Below are 20083 nucleotides of genomic sequence, written 5' to 3' on the forward strand. Positions count from 1 at the left end.
ATTTTGAAAACGTGGTATTTTTTGTAAGTTGAAAAGGTCAGTCTCACAATGAAGGAGGAAATCTAATTTTCTGTTTCGTTTTTGCTGGGTTTGAACTATACTGACTTGGACATATGAAACAGAGCACTGAAGCATTTAAATTTCTTCTAGTTGGGTTCTGTGTCCTTGATAAAACCCGATGCAGAAAGGATTGCCCTTCCGCCCACCACAAGTGTGGAAGCATCACTTTTGGAGAGGTTATTTTTAGAATATATCCTTTTATAACAGCCTCAGTAACAGCAGAAAGCAGTGAATTTGAAATGCCATAGTTGCACGTGAACTAAGTCACAACAATTGTACTTGCCAGCTTCTGGTCAAGCAGCTTTCAGTTTTCAAAGAAAACAGCGGCCAGTGACCATGCGTCTCTTTTGAAATCTTTGAACAGAGCCAGAACATGAGATTTTTATAAGTTTTACTGATGTGGGGAGTTTGTAGACTCTGCAGCATTCTTCTAAAGTCATGTGGAAGAAAAATACATCCCAATATGCTTTGCCCAATTCCTCGTAACTCAGCTTGAGCTGTAAACTAATTTGCTGATGAGCTCTCATACCCCTCGTAAAGTATAGTAACCTTGGAGAAGAGGAGCTATGTATTTAATTTGTTATTAACACTGAAATCACAGCTTTAATTTCAAAACTCAGTTCAGCCTTATCTGTTGAAACAATGGCAACCTTCACCTGTCTTCTTAGCTGCTGCTTAAAATTCCAGGAACTGTGCAAGATGGAAAGCTGTGTTTGGGGGGGGGGGTGTCCAAAAATGTTCTTAAACTGTTCTTGAAGTTTCATTATGAATTTGATAAGAATTTATACAGTAAATATTTTGAAGCATTCTGCAATTAAAAAACAACAAGCAAGTTGAGTTAAATATCACAACATGATTTCTATGTGCTTTGCAGCAGTATTGCTGTACAAATGATGCTTAGGAATTGAAATCAAATTCATACACATTTTGTACATCCAAGATATGACTTAAAAATCACTGAGCATTTGGCTTCCATATTTTGGGGGGAATATTTTAATAAACAAGGAGAAGAGCAGAAAAGAGATGACATCAGTAACAACTCAAACACAAATCTTTGGAACATTTGTGGCATACCAGCTGTCCAAGAAGCATCATCATCATCGTCTCCTTCTGACAAATGATATCCGCCAAAGCTTGACGTACAGCACTCAGATATGCTTTTTCAAATACTCTGCTGACTGAATGATACATTTGAAAGATATTTGAGAATTGTCTGTCTAGAACCATGCAGATACAAGTCTTGCCTTACTGACCCAGGGAGATGTATAAGCATCTAAGCAATGAGTAGCTCCCTTAGCAAAGAAGGGACACTAGATTTACCAGTTTCACAGTTCATCTGTTACCTTGTTTTGTATCACCTCGTATCAACTCTTAACATGCTTTTAACTAACTCCTATTCCCTTGAGAGATTAATGCTTGTACCCCTTAGCACTCTTGAGAAAATAAATATTAAATGTAGTAAGATGGATTAATTTTTCATTTCACTGCTCATTGCTTTCCTTTCAGCTTCTTGCCTGATTACATCAGTGGTGATTTTGATTCCATTCAGCCTGAAGTCAAGGAGTACTACAAGGTCAAGGTAAATTAAATCTCTTTGATGAGTTTGTGTGTGTTAGAGCATTGTAGGATCCAACCCATTAGTGAGCCCCTTGGTCATTAAGTGATTCTGGCTCCATTGGTTTCTTTGAGGCTTCAGTTGTGAAGCACCTTACAAGCTCAGATGTTGAGCTGTGCGTGGCACTGTACTAATGCTTAAAGTAAACACAGGAGGTACGGTACTGCCCGAGTCCTGCGTAGGGTGCAGTTTCATAGCACCAGCTCAAGAAATAGATTGTACGTTGCTACGTTGCTGGAGATTATACCAACTAGAAACTAGGATAAAACTTCCTGAAAAATCTGTGACTTCTTTTGCTTAGTGAGATACAGAGCAATAAGATTAACGTCCCGTGATTCCCACATGGCTGGCACCCACAGACTTTCTAGAGAGAATTTCTCTGTGTGATTTTTGTGTGATACGACTTTACCTTTGTAGCAGGAAGCTGCAGATGGAGACATCTGTCTCTTTCATCATCCACTGAAGCATTGAATTACGCCCTGACTACTTCTACTTCACTAGTGGAGTGCCCTCCTTAATGGGTTTTTGGACAAATTCCTGCATACATTAATTTATTCCCAGTGTAGCCACCGTGTTTCCAGTGATCAATATAAATGTAAACTTGCATTTCTTGGGTCTCAGGCCTCAAAGTTCTGCCTTTAACTGACTATTTGGTATTTAACACTTCACCTGCTTGCCTGTATAGGCTTTTGGACTGAGCACAGTGCTTTACCCTCACATCTTGGACAGCAGGTTTCTGCAAATTCAGAGTCTGCCTCAGTGTGCCAGCTTACCTTTGCAGCAGTCTGCACTTGCAAGAGCAGTAAGTGTTTGATCCTTGTTAGCTAGTGGACTTGGAGGTCTGTCATATGTCTGCTGCTAATTCAACGTGTGAGGCTGAAATTTGACTAAAATCTTCCCTGATGGACTCGGGATCAAATGGTTAGAACAAAAGGTTTCAAACTGTGATGGGAGGGCTGTAGGAGTGTGTAGGACTAGGTTTTAGTCCCTCTCTGAGCACTGTGTGATTTTTTTTTTTTTTTTTTGCCATGTTCTACCTCATTGGTTGGAAGGAAGAAGTGTGTGATGGCTGTCTGTCCTGGGAGAACAGCTCAAGAAAATTGCTTGGGAATCTTTAGGTTACAGCTTGGGAAGTGAAAATAAAATAAAATAAAAAGCTTTGGATTAATGCTGTTCATTATAGACTGGAAATTCGTGATCTGTGAGTAAATGGGGAAATTGCAAAATGCAGTGCTCTATTTGGCACGGACATTGGTATTAATGCTTATGCAAACTGCATGTTGGTCGATAGGTAAGTCCTACCAAAGAATGCGGGTTAAGGATTGTTCAGCAGAGAGAGGGGAGATGAAAGAGGTAGGAGGGGGAAGAATACAGTAGGATATGGAAAGGGATAAGCTAAGCTAAACTGGTATTTCACTTTTTCACAGGGATTACTTTTCTGGCCATAGCATCCCTTTTGTCAGCTCCATTGTAACTGACTGTTGATGTGCAGTTTACATCTTCTCCATGAAAGTGTAGTGAACCATTCTGCTTCATACAGAGTTGATACAGCCATGCAAGTGCTGGGCTGATAAGCTGTAAAGGAAGCAGTATTTCATCAGGATTGTAAAGGTGTAATGAAGAGCAGAATCCTTGCCTGGTATCCTCATACATGACTGAGGAAAACGCAGTTTGACTTTAGAATTTTAATTTTGGGTGTACACGGTAGGAAAAATAATTTTTTGCATTTTTAAATTAAACTTCTGTAGTCAGAAAATTAGAATGGTAAATACAGGTGGGTATCTAAGGAGGTTCTGAGCAAAAAAATATAATAAAACACAGAATTTGGAGAGAGGTGTATGCTTCTTTTCTTGTAAAGTATCTTGTCCAGTAAAGCACCCTCTGTAGTCCAGGCAATTTCCAAAGTCACTGTCTTTTGGAAATATATGTGTTGATGACCCAAAATACATTAGGCTGCTTAAAACAGTCTGTGAGAGAACTTCAGGTGAGTAGACCAGTGTAGTGCCATTGACTTCAGGGAAGTACAGCGTCACGTTGTGAGTTAGGGTTGCTTCCCATGCTGTCCTTCCTCCCTCACCGAAGCACTCCCTCACCTGGATGCAGATTTCACCCAGAGACGGGGTAAGACTTTTTATCATTAGATAGTATTACTGTGTTGTTTCAAGCATTCTCTTTTATCAGTTGTTGAGGATTATGAATGGGAAAACAGAAGAATTGTTGTAGCGAAGCTTAGACTGATGTGATGTAGTTTTCTGTGAGCAAGTGGATGAGAATCCACAGAAATCCCACCTGCTAATTGACTGATCAGTATTTCCCTGTACAAAGAAAAAGCCCTTTCCCGTGCTAGCTTTTGGTATTCATGGTCAATTACTTTGACATTGGCATGCTCCTACAGCCTTCCCCTTCCCCAGTCTTGCTTCCAAATACTCACCCTTGCTGGAATTGAAAGCCTGAACCATTCTTATCACACAGAATTACCTGAAAGCACATACATTTGTCATGCGATACTGCTCCAGTTTCATTTGCCCAGGTTAGTACCAACAATTTCATTAATTAGCTGGACTTCTCTGAAGTTGAGCATGGTACTTTCAGACAACTAAATATTTATTTTTCCTTTGAAATGTGTCTCTAGGTAAACTTTTTCAGGGTGTTAGGTCTTCATCACAAAATAACAAGAATATTCTATCGGCATTCCTAATGTTTCTGCTCCTATTTACTGCCAAGCCACCTTTCCTGTTCCACCAGGCAGCGGACTGTCCTGCCTGAGTTTTCCCCATCACATGCACCTGTCTTGAGCTGCTGCCGTGCCAGGGTTAGTAATGACTTACACTGTAGCTATAGCTTTAGCTTCTTCCAAATTCACACTTTCTATGTAGAGTATTTTATACTGTAGTGTAGATTTTCATCTCTTGGTGCCCCTTGCTTTTTTCCTAGCATATATACCTAATGCAGCTTATTCCCACATATTACACAAAGGAAAGGTGACACTGTTTGAAGGCACTTACTTGGGATGAGTCAGGAGCTCTGCTGCCTGGCTGTAACATTACTTTGACCTGCAAGGAAATGGGGGTGTGGGGGTGTGTATTCCTTTGTACATGTATTGCCAAGTAATTCATTATGGCCAGCAGAAAGGAGGAGCTATCACATGCACAGAGTGAATATGAAGGAAAGTGAAGCAAGCAGCAAGTGCTGAGAGGTATTCACCCTCTGCACTCCTATCTGCCTTTGCGTATGATATACAGGGAAAAGTCACGTCAACTTTTCTATCATCACTTAAGTTTGACTTCATTGCTGTAGATGCAGCTGCCAGGTGAAAGGCAAGCGGTGCTGAAGGAGCTGGAGGTTCCTTTGGTATTTCAATTGCAATGATTTAATTTATACCAGGAATTAGAGTGATTTTTTTTTTTTTTCCTTTGTGTAGCTGAAGGTAGGTTTCTCTATGTTTTTTATAAACATGCTTTATAGTTCTGTTAAGTATTACATTTGCAACAGAGTACCAGTGACCTCTTTTTCTTTTTTTTTCTTTTTTTTTTATAAAAGCTACCTATATTGACAGAAATTAATACATCATGACTTCTATCATCTATGTGAAGATAGCATGCCACTGGTTAAGAGGAGTTACTTTTTCAATAGTAAAGCTTATGGACATTAATTATTGAGTTATAAAACATACTCATGTACAAGTGTTTGCGTCAAAGACAGCCTAGCGTAGTGCTGAGTAAGAATGGGGAGTACTGAACTTGGTGTGTGAAACTAATTATGGCTCTGTGAAGTGTTGTCTATAAGCAGTTGTACCATCTTCACAAAACAATGTCAGACCTGACTCCTCAATCACAGCAGCTTCATGCCAGGATGTAGCTAGTAGACTCAGAAGGTTTTCTACCCCATTTAAATGATGACAGCAAGAGCAGAGATATGCCACACAGATTCCTGAAGCTGAAGGGTTTTACTGGAAGGGGTATCTTTGAGCCAATTCCTCTGGTGTTTTCAGTTGAGCAAGGACTACGTGGCAAGTGTTTCCATTTTCCCTTAAGGAGGATTAACATCATTGTGTCGGGGAACCTTATTTAAATAAAGTTCATAAACGTGACGCAAATAAATCCATTTTATTGCTGTTACATGCGGCATGCCATAGTGAAGAGATATAAAGGCAAAAATGCTGGGTTTTTGCAGTTGTGTTGGAAAGTAATCATGTAATAGACTTATGAGTGGGATGTGTAAGTGATGGGTTAGGCATGCTATGCTTTTGGGAGAGAATAAGTAAGCATGCATCATAGGTTATTCAGCTTTACTTTTTATTTTCTGCACTCTTGGTTTTGCCCCATTGGCTTGTCAAGTAGGTATTTGTAGTCTTTTATTCTTTATTTTACAAAATTACTGATGATTTCCCCATTTCTTAAAGGTTAAATAACGTTAAAACAGGATAAAACTGCACCACAACTGGAAACGGAATATCATGTTTAAATTTCCCTTTTAAAATCACATAGCACTATAAATGAAGGATAAAGAATAACAATTCAATATTCTTTATTCTGTATATCTTCTGTCATTGTTAAAACAGATATTGAGAAGAGGTTTTGTACTTTAACGATAAATATGCATGTTCATATGACCCCATAATAGATGCACTGTCAATCTTTCTCTGTATAGTCTGAAGTGCATTGGAAATGACACTGCACAAAGCAGGGGGGACCTGTTATTTCTGTTATTGCAGTTTCATCTGTTTCTCACTTTAGCTGAATGTTTCTATTATTGAAACCTTTTAAACATTACTTTGAAGTTAAAGGAGCCATGTGCATTGTTATGCCTCAAACAAGGCTCAGTTTCTGAAGTTTGGAGACCAAAGACATTACCTAAAATTATACCACATCTGTACTTACACCTAGAAGCAGAAGGTTGAATCCAGTACCCTTTGAAATTCAGATTATGCTATTTATTAAAAATCCAGTTTGGCTTTTCTGCTAAGCAAATTTCATGTGCTTTAAAAGAGTTCTGTAGACTTGGTAGGCTCTGCTTCAGATCTGTAATTAAATGCTGTGAACTTATTTACAAGTCCACTGTTTTCCTATCCCCTTTTCTTTTTAAGCCCCATAGAGCTGCTTATTTTTGCAGGCAGTTCTGCAGCTGTAGCACTTTCCCTTTCCTTTTTCTATTACATTTCCAGGGTTTAATGGTTATAGGGTCTGTAGAAATGCTTAATAGCTATGGTGTGGGTATTGTCTTTTTGTTCTATGAAGATGCACCTATAATTAGATTTACAAAATGTATTTGTAGCAGTAGCTTGTACATGTCTCTAACTTCTACACTTTCTTGCTGAACTGCATGTTTTAGTGTCATATTCCGTGCTTGCTTTCTGAGTCCAAAATTTTTAATTTTGGAAAATCACAATGTTAATTGATTTTCCTCAGTTATATTTATAATTTAAATGCATACAAAATCATTGTGTTTTTCTATGACTATTTTAATTTACCTTTTAGCCTTAAATGTTAGTATTTTTTCTAAAACTAATTTTTAATATAGGATGGCACTTTAAATATTAAGAAGTTTGACTCATTTAAGCATTCTTGTTTGACTGAACAGTTTTCTAAGAAAAACACAGTTCATTTTAGGGCCTGATTCCTTTGTGAGAGGTTTTAAGGTGTCAGAAGGAGCTGTAAAAGTTGTGCGGGTAGATCTGAAACAATTTAGTCTTGCTGTTGAACAGGCTACTCCTACTTGACATTCACCACTTAAGCTTTCAAGCAATCCCTTGTTTTATGTGTCCTGCTGAAGACATCTCTGACAGCTATAAAAAGTGCTCTGCCTACCTCAGTTCAGTTTCTGATGTGTTGAGGGTGCCCAGTGCTGCCTGGAGTTATAACCAATTTATACGTTGTAATTTTTTCATCAAGTTAAAATTATTTATAGGGCTGGGATGGTCCTGTTATTAATAGTTCAAACTGTATATGACTGTATATGCAATTCAGGATTTTGGACTGGAAGCTTTCTGTATGTCTTAGTCATGTAATTATTCAACAGGAGCTTTCATAAAATGATTCCATTCTTGAATAGTATGTCAGAGGTCTTGTCAAGATCGTGTTTCCAAGTCAGTTGTGTATGTGATTTGGGTTATGTGGATTTCTTATTCATGCCAAACAAAAGTAATATCATAATGTTCCAGAAATGTCATAAATTTGTAAAGGATACTGTGCTCGGTGGCACTTTTGTAAAGGTGAACATGACAGTCACACTAGGTCAGACCAGAGGTTCATTCAGCCAGTGTCTGGTCTCAGCTGGGCCTGTACAGAATACCTTTGAAAGCATATGTATCCACAGTGATGCTTCTTTGATACCCTTTTTCATCTCCCACTAATATATGGCTTAAAGATTTCCTAAGTCAGAGGTGGTATCTTTGTGTTTACTCACTTCATAGGTTGATTTAATTTTTCCCAGCATTAGTCTACATACTTTTTTTCAAACTATGTAGATGAGACTGCAAGTATCCACAAAAAACCTTGGCAATAGGTTCCTGTCCTGGTTTCAGCTGGGATAGAGTTAACTGTCTTCCTAGTAGCTGGTACAGTGCTATGTTTTGAGTTCAGAGCGAAGAATGTTGATAACACTGATGTTTTCAGTTGTTGCTCAGTAGTGTTTAGACTAATGTCAAGGATTTTTCAGCTTCTCATGCCCAGCCAGTGAGAAAGCTGGAGGGGCACAAGAAGTTGGCACAGGACACAGCCAGGGCACCTGACCCAAACTGGCCAACGGTGTATTCCATACCATGTGACGTCCCATCCAGTACAGAAACGGGGAAGTGGGGGGCAGGGATTCGCCGCTCGGGGGACTGGCTGGGTGTCGGTCGGCGGGTGGTGAGCAATTGCACTGCGTATCATTTGTACATTCCAATCCTTTCATTATTGCTGTTGTCATTTTATTAGTGTTATCATTATCATTATTAGTTTCTTCTTTTCTGTTCTATTAAACCGTTCTTATCTCAACCCACGGGTTTTGCTTCTTCTCCCGATTTTCTCCCCCATCCCACTGGGTGGGGGGGAGTGAGTGAGCGGCTGCGTGGTGTTTAGTTGCTGGCTGGGGTTAAACCACGACAGTTCCCCAGTGTAAGTGTTTCTCCACTTGTAAGTAGAGAAAATCTGCCTTTTGGATGTTATTTTGGTTTTGAGCTTGACTTTTGGTAGTCACATTTGCTTCTCCTGAATTTTTATATTGTGATAAAGAGTGCATGAACATACTTTAACCACCTTTTCACTCCTGTTCTGATTGTATTAGTATGATTGTGCCTAGCATTCCTGTAGGTACATAGGGGTGTGTGTGTGCACCGCTGAAAAATGGAATATTGCATATGCCATCAAACTTCTGGCCTAAAATTATGTACAGCCTGTATAGATACTTTGTGTCCTGCTGAGTTAATATATGTATAATGGCTAGGAAGTCCTGTTGAAAAGAGTCTTCTGTAAAGTGAGGGATTTCAGGACTCTGGGCTTGCACAGTCCTGTTCTTATGTGCTGGTGAAAAACAAACCCAAGAAAAATCTCTGTCGAGTTCTTAATATCGCTCTTTATGCTTTTACCAAGGTAGCAGTTTCCAGAAAACAATGTATCTGTCTAAATGCAGATGAGATTTGTGAAGAAAAAACAAACAAAAAACCACCCCCACCCCCCCCAAAACCAACCCAACAAAACCTCCATATTCAGTTATACAGCCCTGCATCTTTTTAAGTAATGGGTGTTCTTTGTGTTATCTCCTGGAGTTGCACATCACTCTTTTTGAACCTGAAGAAACAGCTAAGTCCTACTTGTGTTGTAAGATCAATATAGTATCATTAAGATTCAGCAAGTTTGAGGTCATTGAGAGTCACTGTGTATGTTTATTGGGACCTGAGTCAGGCCTGAATTTATCTAGTAGGATAGAGAATGCAATTTGACCAAGTTCTCATTCCTTTAAAAAAGTGCTACTCTATTTTCCTTTGCAGTATTTTGCTGCTTGTTATGTAGCTTTGGGAGACAGTATATAGAAATTAAGAGATCAAACTTTTATTAGAGGTGGTTTGTCTTTCTTCTGCTTAGGTTCAGAATGACAGTTTGCAGGTTACGAGTTGTTTTCTTTCTTCTCACAAGTGCCTTAGCTGAAGCTGAACTGCCTGACAGTAGAATATGCAAGAAAACAGTGCACCATATAACAAAAATGATGCTGGTGGTTTTTTAGTCTTGCATCCAATTTCAGTTTAATATTGCGTTGCAGTATGAGATTTATTTCTCCCTTTCATTGGTTATGGCCTGAGGAGGGGAAAGGGTAGAATCTATATTGCAATAGACATTTGAGTTACTTCCAAGAGTTTTAAAAAATTTAATCTGGTGTTAATCTCTGAAAGAAGTCATTACTCTGGTCTGTCAGCCTGTGATGGAGAAAATAACAGAAAAGTTTAAAAAATAGAAATGTATTGAATTAACTTCATTTCCAGTGCAAGGAACAAAAAAGGTGTTTTAAACAATGATAGTTTAATCTGGAGAAGGAAATTGAACTGAGTTATTTTGTGATTAAACCTCTTCACACAAAAGAGACAGCTTCAACATGGTACTAGTGGTTGAAGACTCAGATGGTAGGTCTTTTTAGATGTAAGTGGGATTTACACATCCATCTTTTCTTTTTAGAGAATTTAAGAGAAAACTGTTCCTGGAGCACAAGGCTCAGTGCCCATGCCTATGAACTGCTAATTAGAACAGTTTCCGATGAAGCTGCAGAACCCACAACCTCGCAGCTCATCAAATGTTGCTGCAAACTCAAGTTCAGCCCAAATGCGCTGTGGGATTCGTAAGCTTCATTCAGTTGTGGGGGAGCCCATTAGCTAGCCAAAGCACAACTATGGCCAACAACAGGAACACAAACCTGATCATTAACCTAGAAAAAGATCTCCAAAATCCTGATGCTACAATTTTTAAGTATTTTAAGAAGCAGCTTGGTAGCCTCTGCAAATGATTCTATTGTGCATCTTGTCAAAGAGCAGGCAGCTCTCACTTCAGACGCAGAGTGAAAAGATGCAGTCTGTTGCTCATTTCAAAGTAGGACGGCTTGCTGGTGGGCTGGAGAGGCAGAAGAATACTTCTGACATGCTTTCAGGGACCTGTAGCAAGCATTTTGGTGAGTGCGTTCCCTTGCTTTAAAAGGAGCATGTGGACTACTCAGGATCATTCTCCCTAACCTCCAAACTCCAGAGGCACATTCACCAAGGCCACCATAAACTTTGCTTCTTCATATTTGACGCAACTATGAACTTAAAAAGACACAATAATTGGGATACATGATCCAGGGCTACCACATCTTTACTTACCATAATGTTGCCCTGATGGTGCTTACACTTCACTTACAGCAATACAATTACAAAACATCAAGGATGACAATCCAGTTGCAAGAAGGTTAGATTTGGTCTGAGTTCATGCAGATTAATGAGTGCTTTACAAGCCTCCAAATGGAAAAGAAGGAGAAAATTATGTGTGTTGTTCAGGTAGGAAAGTTAAATGCTTTTGTAGCTTGTCAGTGAAAGGATGAGCTAACGCTGCCAAATTTGAACTCGCCTGTATTAATTAACCTAATCACGGAAGTGTAAGGTTATTTGGAGTTTTGATATGAACCAAGACAGAGGTGGAGTCCAACAGGAAAATTCAAGTGCAGCTTCTGGAGCACAGACGGTTATTTTTCCTTACTGAATTTTGATTTGGTCAAAAACATGCAAAATATAAGGTTTGTTTTTATAGCTGCACTCAGAAATAGTGCAAGATGATAAAAGTTGCATTCACATATAGCAGGAGGAAATTTAACTTAATATGTAATTTTTGAAAAAGACCATTAGTGACAGAGAAATACCATTACTGGGGGGTGGAGGGGAATGAAAGACTCAAGTTCTGGTAGCTGTAACTACAGCCAGGTGGGGAAAGCTCTGCAGATTGGAGTATATCTCATACTTGCCTTTCTTGGTGCCTTCTCCTTTTATTTTTCTGTCCTGTATTTCCTGACTCTAATATTCTTTTGGGCTCCTGCTGTTTTCACTGTCATCAGTAAGCATTTGAAGCTCTGTTTTTCTGTTTCAATTCTGCTGTTTTCCATGAGTGCTCAGTAGAGTCCAGCAAAGAGGGGTTGGATGAAGGTTTGATAAGCTGACTGTGCAGGAAGCTTGGCTGAAAAACCAGTGAGTCTCAGGACTGTGAGTGAGTTTGTGTTCTGGTGTGCTGTTGGATTCCTTCATTTGAAGAAGCTGTGATGGTCTTTGATTAAAAAATAATAAAAGTTCCTTAAGTCAAATAGATTTGGAGGTATAATTAGAAAGGGAAACAGTCCCATATGTCATGAAATGAGTTAAGAGAGAAAAATGAGATGTCAGGGGAGAGAAAAATGAGGAATGGAAACTGAGAAAAAGACAGAGATTCTTTAAAAGGTTAGAAAAAGGTAAGCATTTTAAGAGAAAAATAAAGGTAACATCAGCAGAGGGTAGGAAAGAGAAATGGATAGAAATGGAAAAATTTCCCTGACACATCAGAAAATTAGTTCTGCTGTCATTTTTTGCAGCTGTGAAGAAGTGAGTGTGATAAGCACACATGCATGGAAACCGTATTTTTTCTAATCTAAAAGTAAGATTTTCAGTTTATTAGGAATGAGTGCAGAGTTGTTTTGGGGGCTTTTTTACTGTTTTCAAATGCTTTTGTCTGAAGTTAAAATAGGAGGACCTATGTTTATTCCATCCTTGACCAAGCTTTGGTGGGAGTTTCATCAGGTGAAGAACAGAAAAACATACAAGGAGTTTAAAACATAAATAACTGCAATGGAAGTTGGAATGTATTTACAGTAAATTCACAGGTGTTAAGACTATTTTGTCCAAATTCTGCAGCAGCTGCTGGTGTAATATATAATGTATCTAAGCAACTGTTAATCCAATTGAAACAAATAATTTAGTAAGTATTTACTTTGCACTTCATTGATAATAATGCTTCAAGTAAGGAACTGGCAATTTACCATAAATTGCTAGTTAACATTACCAGATTTTCATTTAATTGATAAAAATGTAGCCTTCAAGAGGAGCCTTCTTTTGAGAGCTGAAAAGACCTTCCTCCTTTTAAGCTCAGCAGCAGGAGAACACCCTTAGAGAACAGAGTAGGGATTAAACATGGGATATAATCACTTATTGTGACCCAGTTCCATTTCTTGCTTGCATTTAAAAGCCAGAGTCTTTTGACATTTCAATATGCAGGTAAAGTCTTCCATTTGTTTTGTTCACCATCTACTGTTTCAACATATAGTGAAATATAGCCGCTATACTTTAGTGGTTTAGATACTTCATATTTTAATCACTATTGAAATGGTGTTTGTAAGAAGAAGTCAAAATTGGAGACCTGCCTATAGAGGCATCTCACGGTTTGCAACACATTAATAATTGTGCTGGTTATGACTGTCCTGGCTGGGACTCCCCTACTTCTAGCACTGGGTTTGTACTAAGCAATTTGCTGTGGTCAGAGGGAAGGAATAATGCCTTGTAATGGTCTCTGTGGTCCTGTCCCCTTTCCCTGCATCCACTGGTGACTTATTTGGATCCTGCCTTAAAAATACTTCTGAGAGGTTAAATGTCAGCCTTTGCCTAGATAATTCGGCAGGATAATAGTGCTCACACGGGGAGGCTGTATCCATTCTGTCTTCAAATCAAACATGGGTGTATGTCTTGGGACTTTAAGATACATTTCCTAGTGGAAATTTTAAGAGGGACAGTAGTGGAGCACGTTCAGGCATCAGAACATGCTCTGTATCCTGTATTTATCGCAGGCTTTTGGAGCAAATAAATGTACTCATCAATACCTAACGTACCTGCAGAGGTGTGTTTCTGATCTGTCATCAACAGTTGCTTACACAGCTGAATCGGGGGGAAGGTCTCTAGAGTGATTCAAAAAAATCTTTTCTTCAGTAAGGTTATGTTCTCAATATCTTGAGCTCATCCCAGACTGGAAGTGGGACATATGCTGGGAGGAAACTGGCAATATCACAGTTCAACTCCCATTTTATTCTCCTACTGATGGGATAAAACGGGAGGGAGGGTGGAGGGGGGTCTGAAACTCCTTGAAGTATTTTTCCATGTTAAAAACTCCATTACTATTCCAAAAGAGCTCTGCACCCACTGGACCCTGAGCAAGTGTAGTTTGGTCTGAAGGGCAGGGTGTCGTGAGGGATTTTTTTTTTTTTGTCAGCAACAATGGAATCAACTCACATATGCTCCGGCAGTTGTTGTTAAAATATGTTTGGCTTCGTCTTGAAGAGCGGAGTGGCGAAGTTTTCAAATTTTTTTTTGTTATTTGTTGAGTGTTTGGGCAAGCCAACTCCTCCTCACCCCAGGCAGTTATGGATTCAAGCACGTATCCTGCCTTTAATTACGAGTTTAAACTGTTCTACATGCTTCAGTCCTTGTGCCACCCTCAGTGTACTGCCTTGGTTGTGGTTTGCAGCCCCGGGCTGATGGTAGCGAGCAGCTGCCACAGAGCCGTTCCCACAGTCCGGGAAGAGGTAGAAACAGTCCAGCCAGGGGAGACAGCCCTCCCCTCCAGTTTTACCATTTTATGGATTTTCATGTGGTCTGAATGAATGCGTTCTCAGCAATGCAAATAGCTGGATGTGGCCAGAGTCAGTTTCTGCTTTGCTCCCTTTCTGTAGAAGAGCACCCTACTAGCTGTGAACCTTCTGAAGTTCAGTGCCTTAAATTAAGTATGAGTCAAATCTGTGCCTTAAATGTAGAACAAGCTTCTTGCTTCACTGGAAAGTCTTTCTGAACACTTCTTCATCAAAAATAACTGGTTTGTTCCAATTGACTGGAGTCTGTGATAAAGCATTGATTGTAGTCTGTGGCACCAGGCTTCCCAAGTGTAATGCCGTGCCGTAGGTCTGCAGGAGGCACGGCCAGCCGGTGTCCTGGTGTGGAGTGCTGTTCCCATCGAAGTCGATGGCATTTCTGCTGATTGCAACAGGATGTTCAGGATGGGTCCTCCCCGAAGCAACCATCTGCAGAGAGAAGCCCAAACGCCATGATAATAGCTCAGTTCATCTCTTAGAGTTAATAAAGGGAAGTAACCGATGAATTTGCAAACTTTTCAGCTTATTTAAGACTATGGCAAATGGTGAGGCTTTCAGGATTTTGAACAGGGACATCTTATTAGAGGAAACAGAGATTACATGGCATTGAGAGTGAAAGTCAGTGATTCTTCTGTGATTGTGCCCTCCTGTACAGAACACAGGACAGCCCCGTGTAATGTTTTTTTGTGTAAATGCAATGCCTACATGCTTCACAGACCTGGAGTCCAAGTAGATGTCTAGGTACAGAAATAAAGTGATATGGGAAAGAGAATAATTACATTTGATGTTTTTTTGACAAGTTCTTCTTGAACTTGGTTCTATATAGTGTGAAAAATGTAGGTGTGGGTTGACAGCTTATAGATGCTGTGGAATAGCTCAGAATTCTCTGTAGCAGAGGGAGAGTGGTAGAGCAGGAGGGAGGCACCAATATACAATGAGTGGTTAGATGGGGGAAGGAAACAGTAAAAAAAGTTTAAAGTTCCTTAGGGAGCAGTATTTATCACTTATGTGATGTACCTTTTGTGGCAAACTCAAGATGCTTTGAAGGGTTAGGGTAAATCTGAGATGGTTTGATAAATACTGGAAAATTTTGTAAAGATGAACTGTCCCTAAATCATCTTACTAGTGTTTACACTGTCTCTCCTTTAGTTAAATTCACTTTCAAAGAAGTTGCACAGAAGGTAATATAAGGGACAATGCCTTCCTAGCCTGTTGTCTGTCAATAGATCATTTATTTCTTCCCCCCACAAGCCATCCCACTCTCCTATCTTTTTTTTCCTCCCTACTTCCAATGATTCACTAGTTTAAAATGATTGCACCTAAGCCTTTCTTGCTGAGAGTTTTGTCTGAATTACGAACGAAGTAAGAGCATTATAGTTGGACCCAAAAATCTGAATTAAAACATGATGGGCAAACCAGGCTTTGAAACTGCATCTTCAAAAATGCATTAATTAAATGTATTTGAGAAATAATGAGTTGTACAGTACACGGACATGCTTTCTAAATGGCCACCTGTCCTTGCAAGTGATACTGATGAGGCTTTGCAATCACAGTCATTTCAACCCCAAATTATGTGTCTGAGTGCAGGGAGCCCATCTTTGGTCTTTGATGATTCAGTGGAAGGGCGTTTAGGATGTAGATACCTAGGACTGCAGGCAGCAAGTGTGATGAGACAGGAGGTTTCTTCCAGTTACTATGTTGACAGATAATACAGTTTTTGAAGTCTGCTTGTCGGGCACTTCTGTGAGTATCCGCTTTAGAAACATATAGTGTCCTTTACATACCTTTCAGCAGTTAGTAAGTATTTAGCAGCTACCTTTTGTATTACTATCACAAATTTAAAACAAACAAAACTGATTTGAAATATAAAACCACAGGATTTGTATTTCACTAAATTCATACATTTCTCTTGAAAAGTAGACCTAATTAAAATGAAAAATGTGGCACTTTGTTAATAAATTCCTCAGTTCAGTTTAAAATCATTCAAAGTAAATAAAGAACGTTTTTTTTAAATATGAACTGCTGTTTAAGGGGAACTGGCCACATTACTAGCTGAGCATTTGGAGCTAGAGTAAGCTAAAGAAGCTTTTGATAGGGGTTTACTGTAGAGTCAGAGATTTTTCTTTTATTATTGTTATTTTACTGTAGTCGTTTGACTTCAGTTCAATGCTTAGGTTTGAAAAAAGCAGAATGGTTTATTTTCTCTTTCAGCGTATGAATAAAAATGAGGTATGAGATGATGAGAAGTACTATTCATAAAGTGTGGAAGGGCTTGGTGATGAGAAATGATCAGTATTATCTCTAGCTACTGAGTTCAACCATGTGTGTCCAGTAAATCAGTTCACTTTTAAATGCAAAATGTGGTTAGATAAGCTTATTTATGTCTCCATAGCATATAAGATTGCTTTATTTAGTAGAGGATAAAGACACAACTGGGGTTAGAGTGTGGAACAGAGGGAAGTGCGATTTAATGTGGATTGGAGCGGTAGTTGGACAACATACTTAGCCCAGCTAGAAAATTGGATAAGGTCAGCGAAGAGTAACTGAAATGCTTTGATGACTGATGTACAAGAACCTCGGCAGGAAAACAGAAGAACTAAAACAATTGTTATTGGTATGCAAATAGATTTTTACAGCTTTACTGGAAATATGGCAAAGTAGCAGGCAAGGATGGAATAGAAATATTACAAGCCATGCACTGATCAGGGATAGTAGGAGTAAAATTAAAGGTTAATGTGAAATAACTTTGTATGTTTATGATGAAAGTGCGAACAAAACCAGCTTATTTGGGTTCACATTTTTGGACATGAGGGGAAAAAAATGCTATTTAAATGGTAAACCCCAGGTATACTTGACTGGTGGATGGCAGATCATTTTTTAGCATACAGTTTCTGAAAAAATAAGAAGTTATGGTATTTTCAGTGTAGTTCTGGTAGACAGTAAAACATATTCTGGTAGATTTGAGGGCCAAAAATAACTTTGGGTATAATGATCAGAAGTTGACTTGTGAACTGTGGAGATGAACAGAAAGTCTATGAGGTCTGTGCTCTACTTCAGTTTTGGGGTTTTTTTATAAATCTTATGTAATTGTATTTCAAAAGGGGAAAGCCTTCAGAAATTGAGAACAGAAAGTCTTAGAAAACTTCTGCCTGGAACTGGTTTGTAAACAAAAGGTGAAAGATACACAAGAAAGACTTCAAATATAACCATGCGAACTCAGAGAGGAAATTAAGAACAAGTGTGAAGCGTGCAAGAGGAGGAAGGCAGGGGGAGGAAAGAGGGCTGTTCGGCAAAAAATACTGTTTCGAAGGTCAAACTGTGCAAGTGAGTTAGAGCTCTCTTCTGTGAGCTCCACGTGTAGTAATGGGTGCTTTATTTACCTAGAAAATGCAGAAAGGTGGAGTGGTCAAACTGAGCCATGAGGACAGCATAGTTACTGAAGATCAGCATCTTACTACACTCCATGGCAAAACGATACCTGTCTTAAGTTTTGGGGAAAGAGGACAGTAGAAGTTGGGGAAAAGCACACTGGGTAATGGGAAGGAGCACATGGAAGTGAAAAATCACTGTTGTTATGAGAAGGTGACAGCTACACACTGGATGACAAGCCTGCTAACCCTCCTGTTAGGATCCTAGTTTGGACATAAAAGCAGGGTCAGGAGACTCAATTTCCAAATACCACAGCTCAGGCTCACAGTCACATGCGCAGGAGAAGATACAGTCTTAATGACACTGCAGATGGGCGTACTCCCTTTGCAATATGGCAGCAGCAGGAGCAAAGATGATCCCCTGATGAAGGAAGGATTCACAGCCAGCAGTAGGATCTCTTTTAGTGCCAGTGTAGAAGGTTTTGATGCCACCCCTGAACACCATGTACAACTCCAATAAGCCATCTCCAAAAACATGAACCTGAGCCTGAAGCAGGTTCAAAAAATGCCTGCTAAAATGGGGGGGCTCAACAGCCTGTTTTATGAGAGGAGGCTAAAAGAGTTTGTCTTCTTTAGCCTAATGAAATTAAAGTAAAATAAATATATAAAGGGGCGAAACACGAGGGTTGGAGAAGATAAAAAATAATATTGATTTAAGATCCATTCAAATAAAATCAAGCTTCAAATCAGAAGTGTGCTGTTATCCATTGGAGGAATGAGCCTTCCAGGAGATTGTAGCTGGAGAAGAGCCTGAGTGGTTTTAAAATGGATGCTAGAAAGTTTATGAGAAGTGTTTCATGACTTGTTTCCTGTGGCAGCACTGGATTGAGTTTGATGAGACAGGACAATCCTACCTGTCCTAGATTTTAATGAAAATCTTTCATTGCTTTTAAAAATGTGAAATGGTGATTGTGTGCATTTTAATTTGATTCCAATTTCCATCTGAAAGCAGCTTGATTTAAAAAAAAAGGGAAAACACCCAAAACTAATCATGTGGTGAATGAAAGGCATCACTCACCATTTTCTAGAAAAATAAAAATATGTATAAAATTAATAATCTGACTAAAAGCATGTTTAGACAGAGATGTCTGGGAGGGTGTGTCATATCATTTAAGAGTAACAGCAAAACTGTTTTCTTTCTGGATTGAGCTGATTGTGACGACCTACTGAGAAAGAGCCTTTCTTTTAGAAGATAAATTTTTGTTTTGTTTTGTTTGGATCATCAGTTTAGATGCTTCTGTGACCTTGGTGAAACTAACCTGACTCTAAAGAACAGAATCCAGGCATATAGTTTTCAAGTTGTAATTCTAATCATTAAACATAAACAGTGCAGGTGATTGTTTTGTTTGTTTGTTCATTAAACCTGTTTAATCTGCAATAATAAATAGTCTAGAAGCAAAACTGGATTTTACAATCATTGGGTTATTTTTCTTCTGCATGTTTTTAATAGCCAGTTTAATATGACCTGATGTGATTTGCATCTGTTGTGGAGAGAGCGTGTATTTCATTTTAATGACTTTATTGGTTAATTTGACAATTGATAGATTAAATCTTGTTAAATAATGTAGGATGAGAATGGGCCTACTTTGAGTGTTGATAAAATTTTCCAATTTTCAGTATTGGAAAATTAAGTTGATTATTGCCACAAATACTGTTCCAGGATTTTTCCCCCCAAATCTGACAGACCTCTTGGTGATTTCTAAAGAATACAGCAAAAGCTAGAATTAATAGAGCAAAAGCATATGTCCTAAATTTTTACATCAACATATATCTGATTCATAGATTCAGATCTTAGGCATTGTTTTTTAAATATTTAGTAAACTAGCAAGGTTAAAGTGTGAGCATTTTTTTTTAATTAGTTGACCTGCATTTGTCTAACTAGTGGTATGTGCGTTGTAAGGCATAACACTGGATTTTTCACGGAAAACAAGAATCTTCATACTTGCAGAGCTGAAGTTTACTTTTCACTTAACTAAATTTACTAATCCAGGTGAGTGACTACTACAGTGAATGTGTGCTTTTCAGTAGAACTTCAAACCTTTGTGCCTTTGAACTATAAAAAGTGCAAACAAAATTTTCAGATCAAATCTCCTGTTTGACCTCCAGACAAACCAGCCACCATGTTTCATGCAAATTTTAGGTAAGAAATTCAGACAATCCATCATACAGGACAGTCTACAGATACATTAATCTGATTAGTCTGTATGAGTATCCTGAAAGAATTGTACTCAAAATTAAGTGGAGATGCATCTTTGCTGTAGACAGATGCAGATTTTTTTGTCCTTCTATATCAAGCAACTTCCACATCAAATGTCCAGTTAGTGGTTATGGAGTGGGTTACAAGCCTGTAGTTGTGATTGATATTTTATTGCTATTTATTATT

At 38.7% G+C, this 20083-nt stretch overlaps 1 protein-coding gene across 6 annotated transcripts in view; it reads left to right on the forward strand.

The window, feature by feature from the left end:
* Window positions 1-20083, forward strand: part of TPK1 (thiamin pyrophosphokinase 1) — a 324730-nt gene that overhangs the window by 148217 nt on the left and 156430 nt on the right. For 5 of the 6 annotated variants that reach the window (XR_008236464.1, XM_052795439.1, XM_052795420.1 and 2 more), the window contains one exon: window positions 1567-1639. The exons of the other annotated variant lie outside the window; for it this stretch is intronic. Coding sequence is in view for 3 of the 5 variants with exons in the window: in XM_052795420.1 (XP_052651380.1) it covers window positions 1567-1639 (73 nt within the window). In the remaining 2 variants the exon portion in view is untranslated. The remainder of the gene's footprint in view (window positions 1-1566; window positions 1640-20083) is intronic. 6 annotated transcript variants of the gene reach the window in all.

This window comes from Harpia harpyja, chromosome 1, assembly GCF_026419915.1.
Source record: "Harpia harpyja isolate bHarHar1 chromosome 1, bHarHar1 primary haplotype, whole genome shotgun sequence".
Classification (NCBI taxonomy): domain Eukaryota; kingdom Metazoa; phylum Chordata; class Aves; order Accipitriformes; family Accipitridae; genus Harpia; species Harpia harpyja.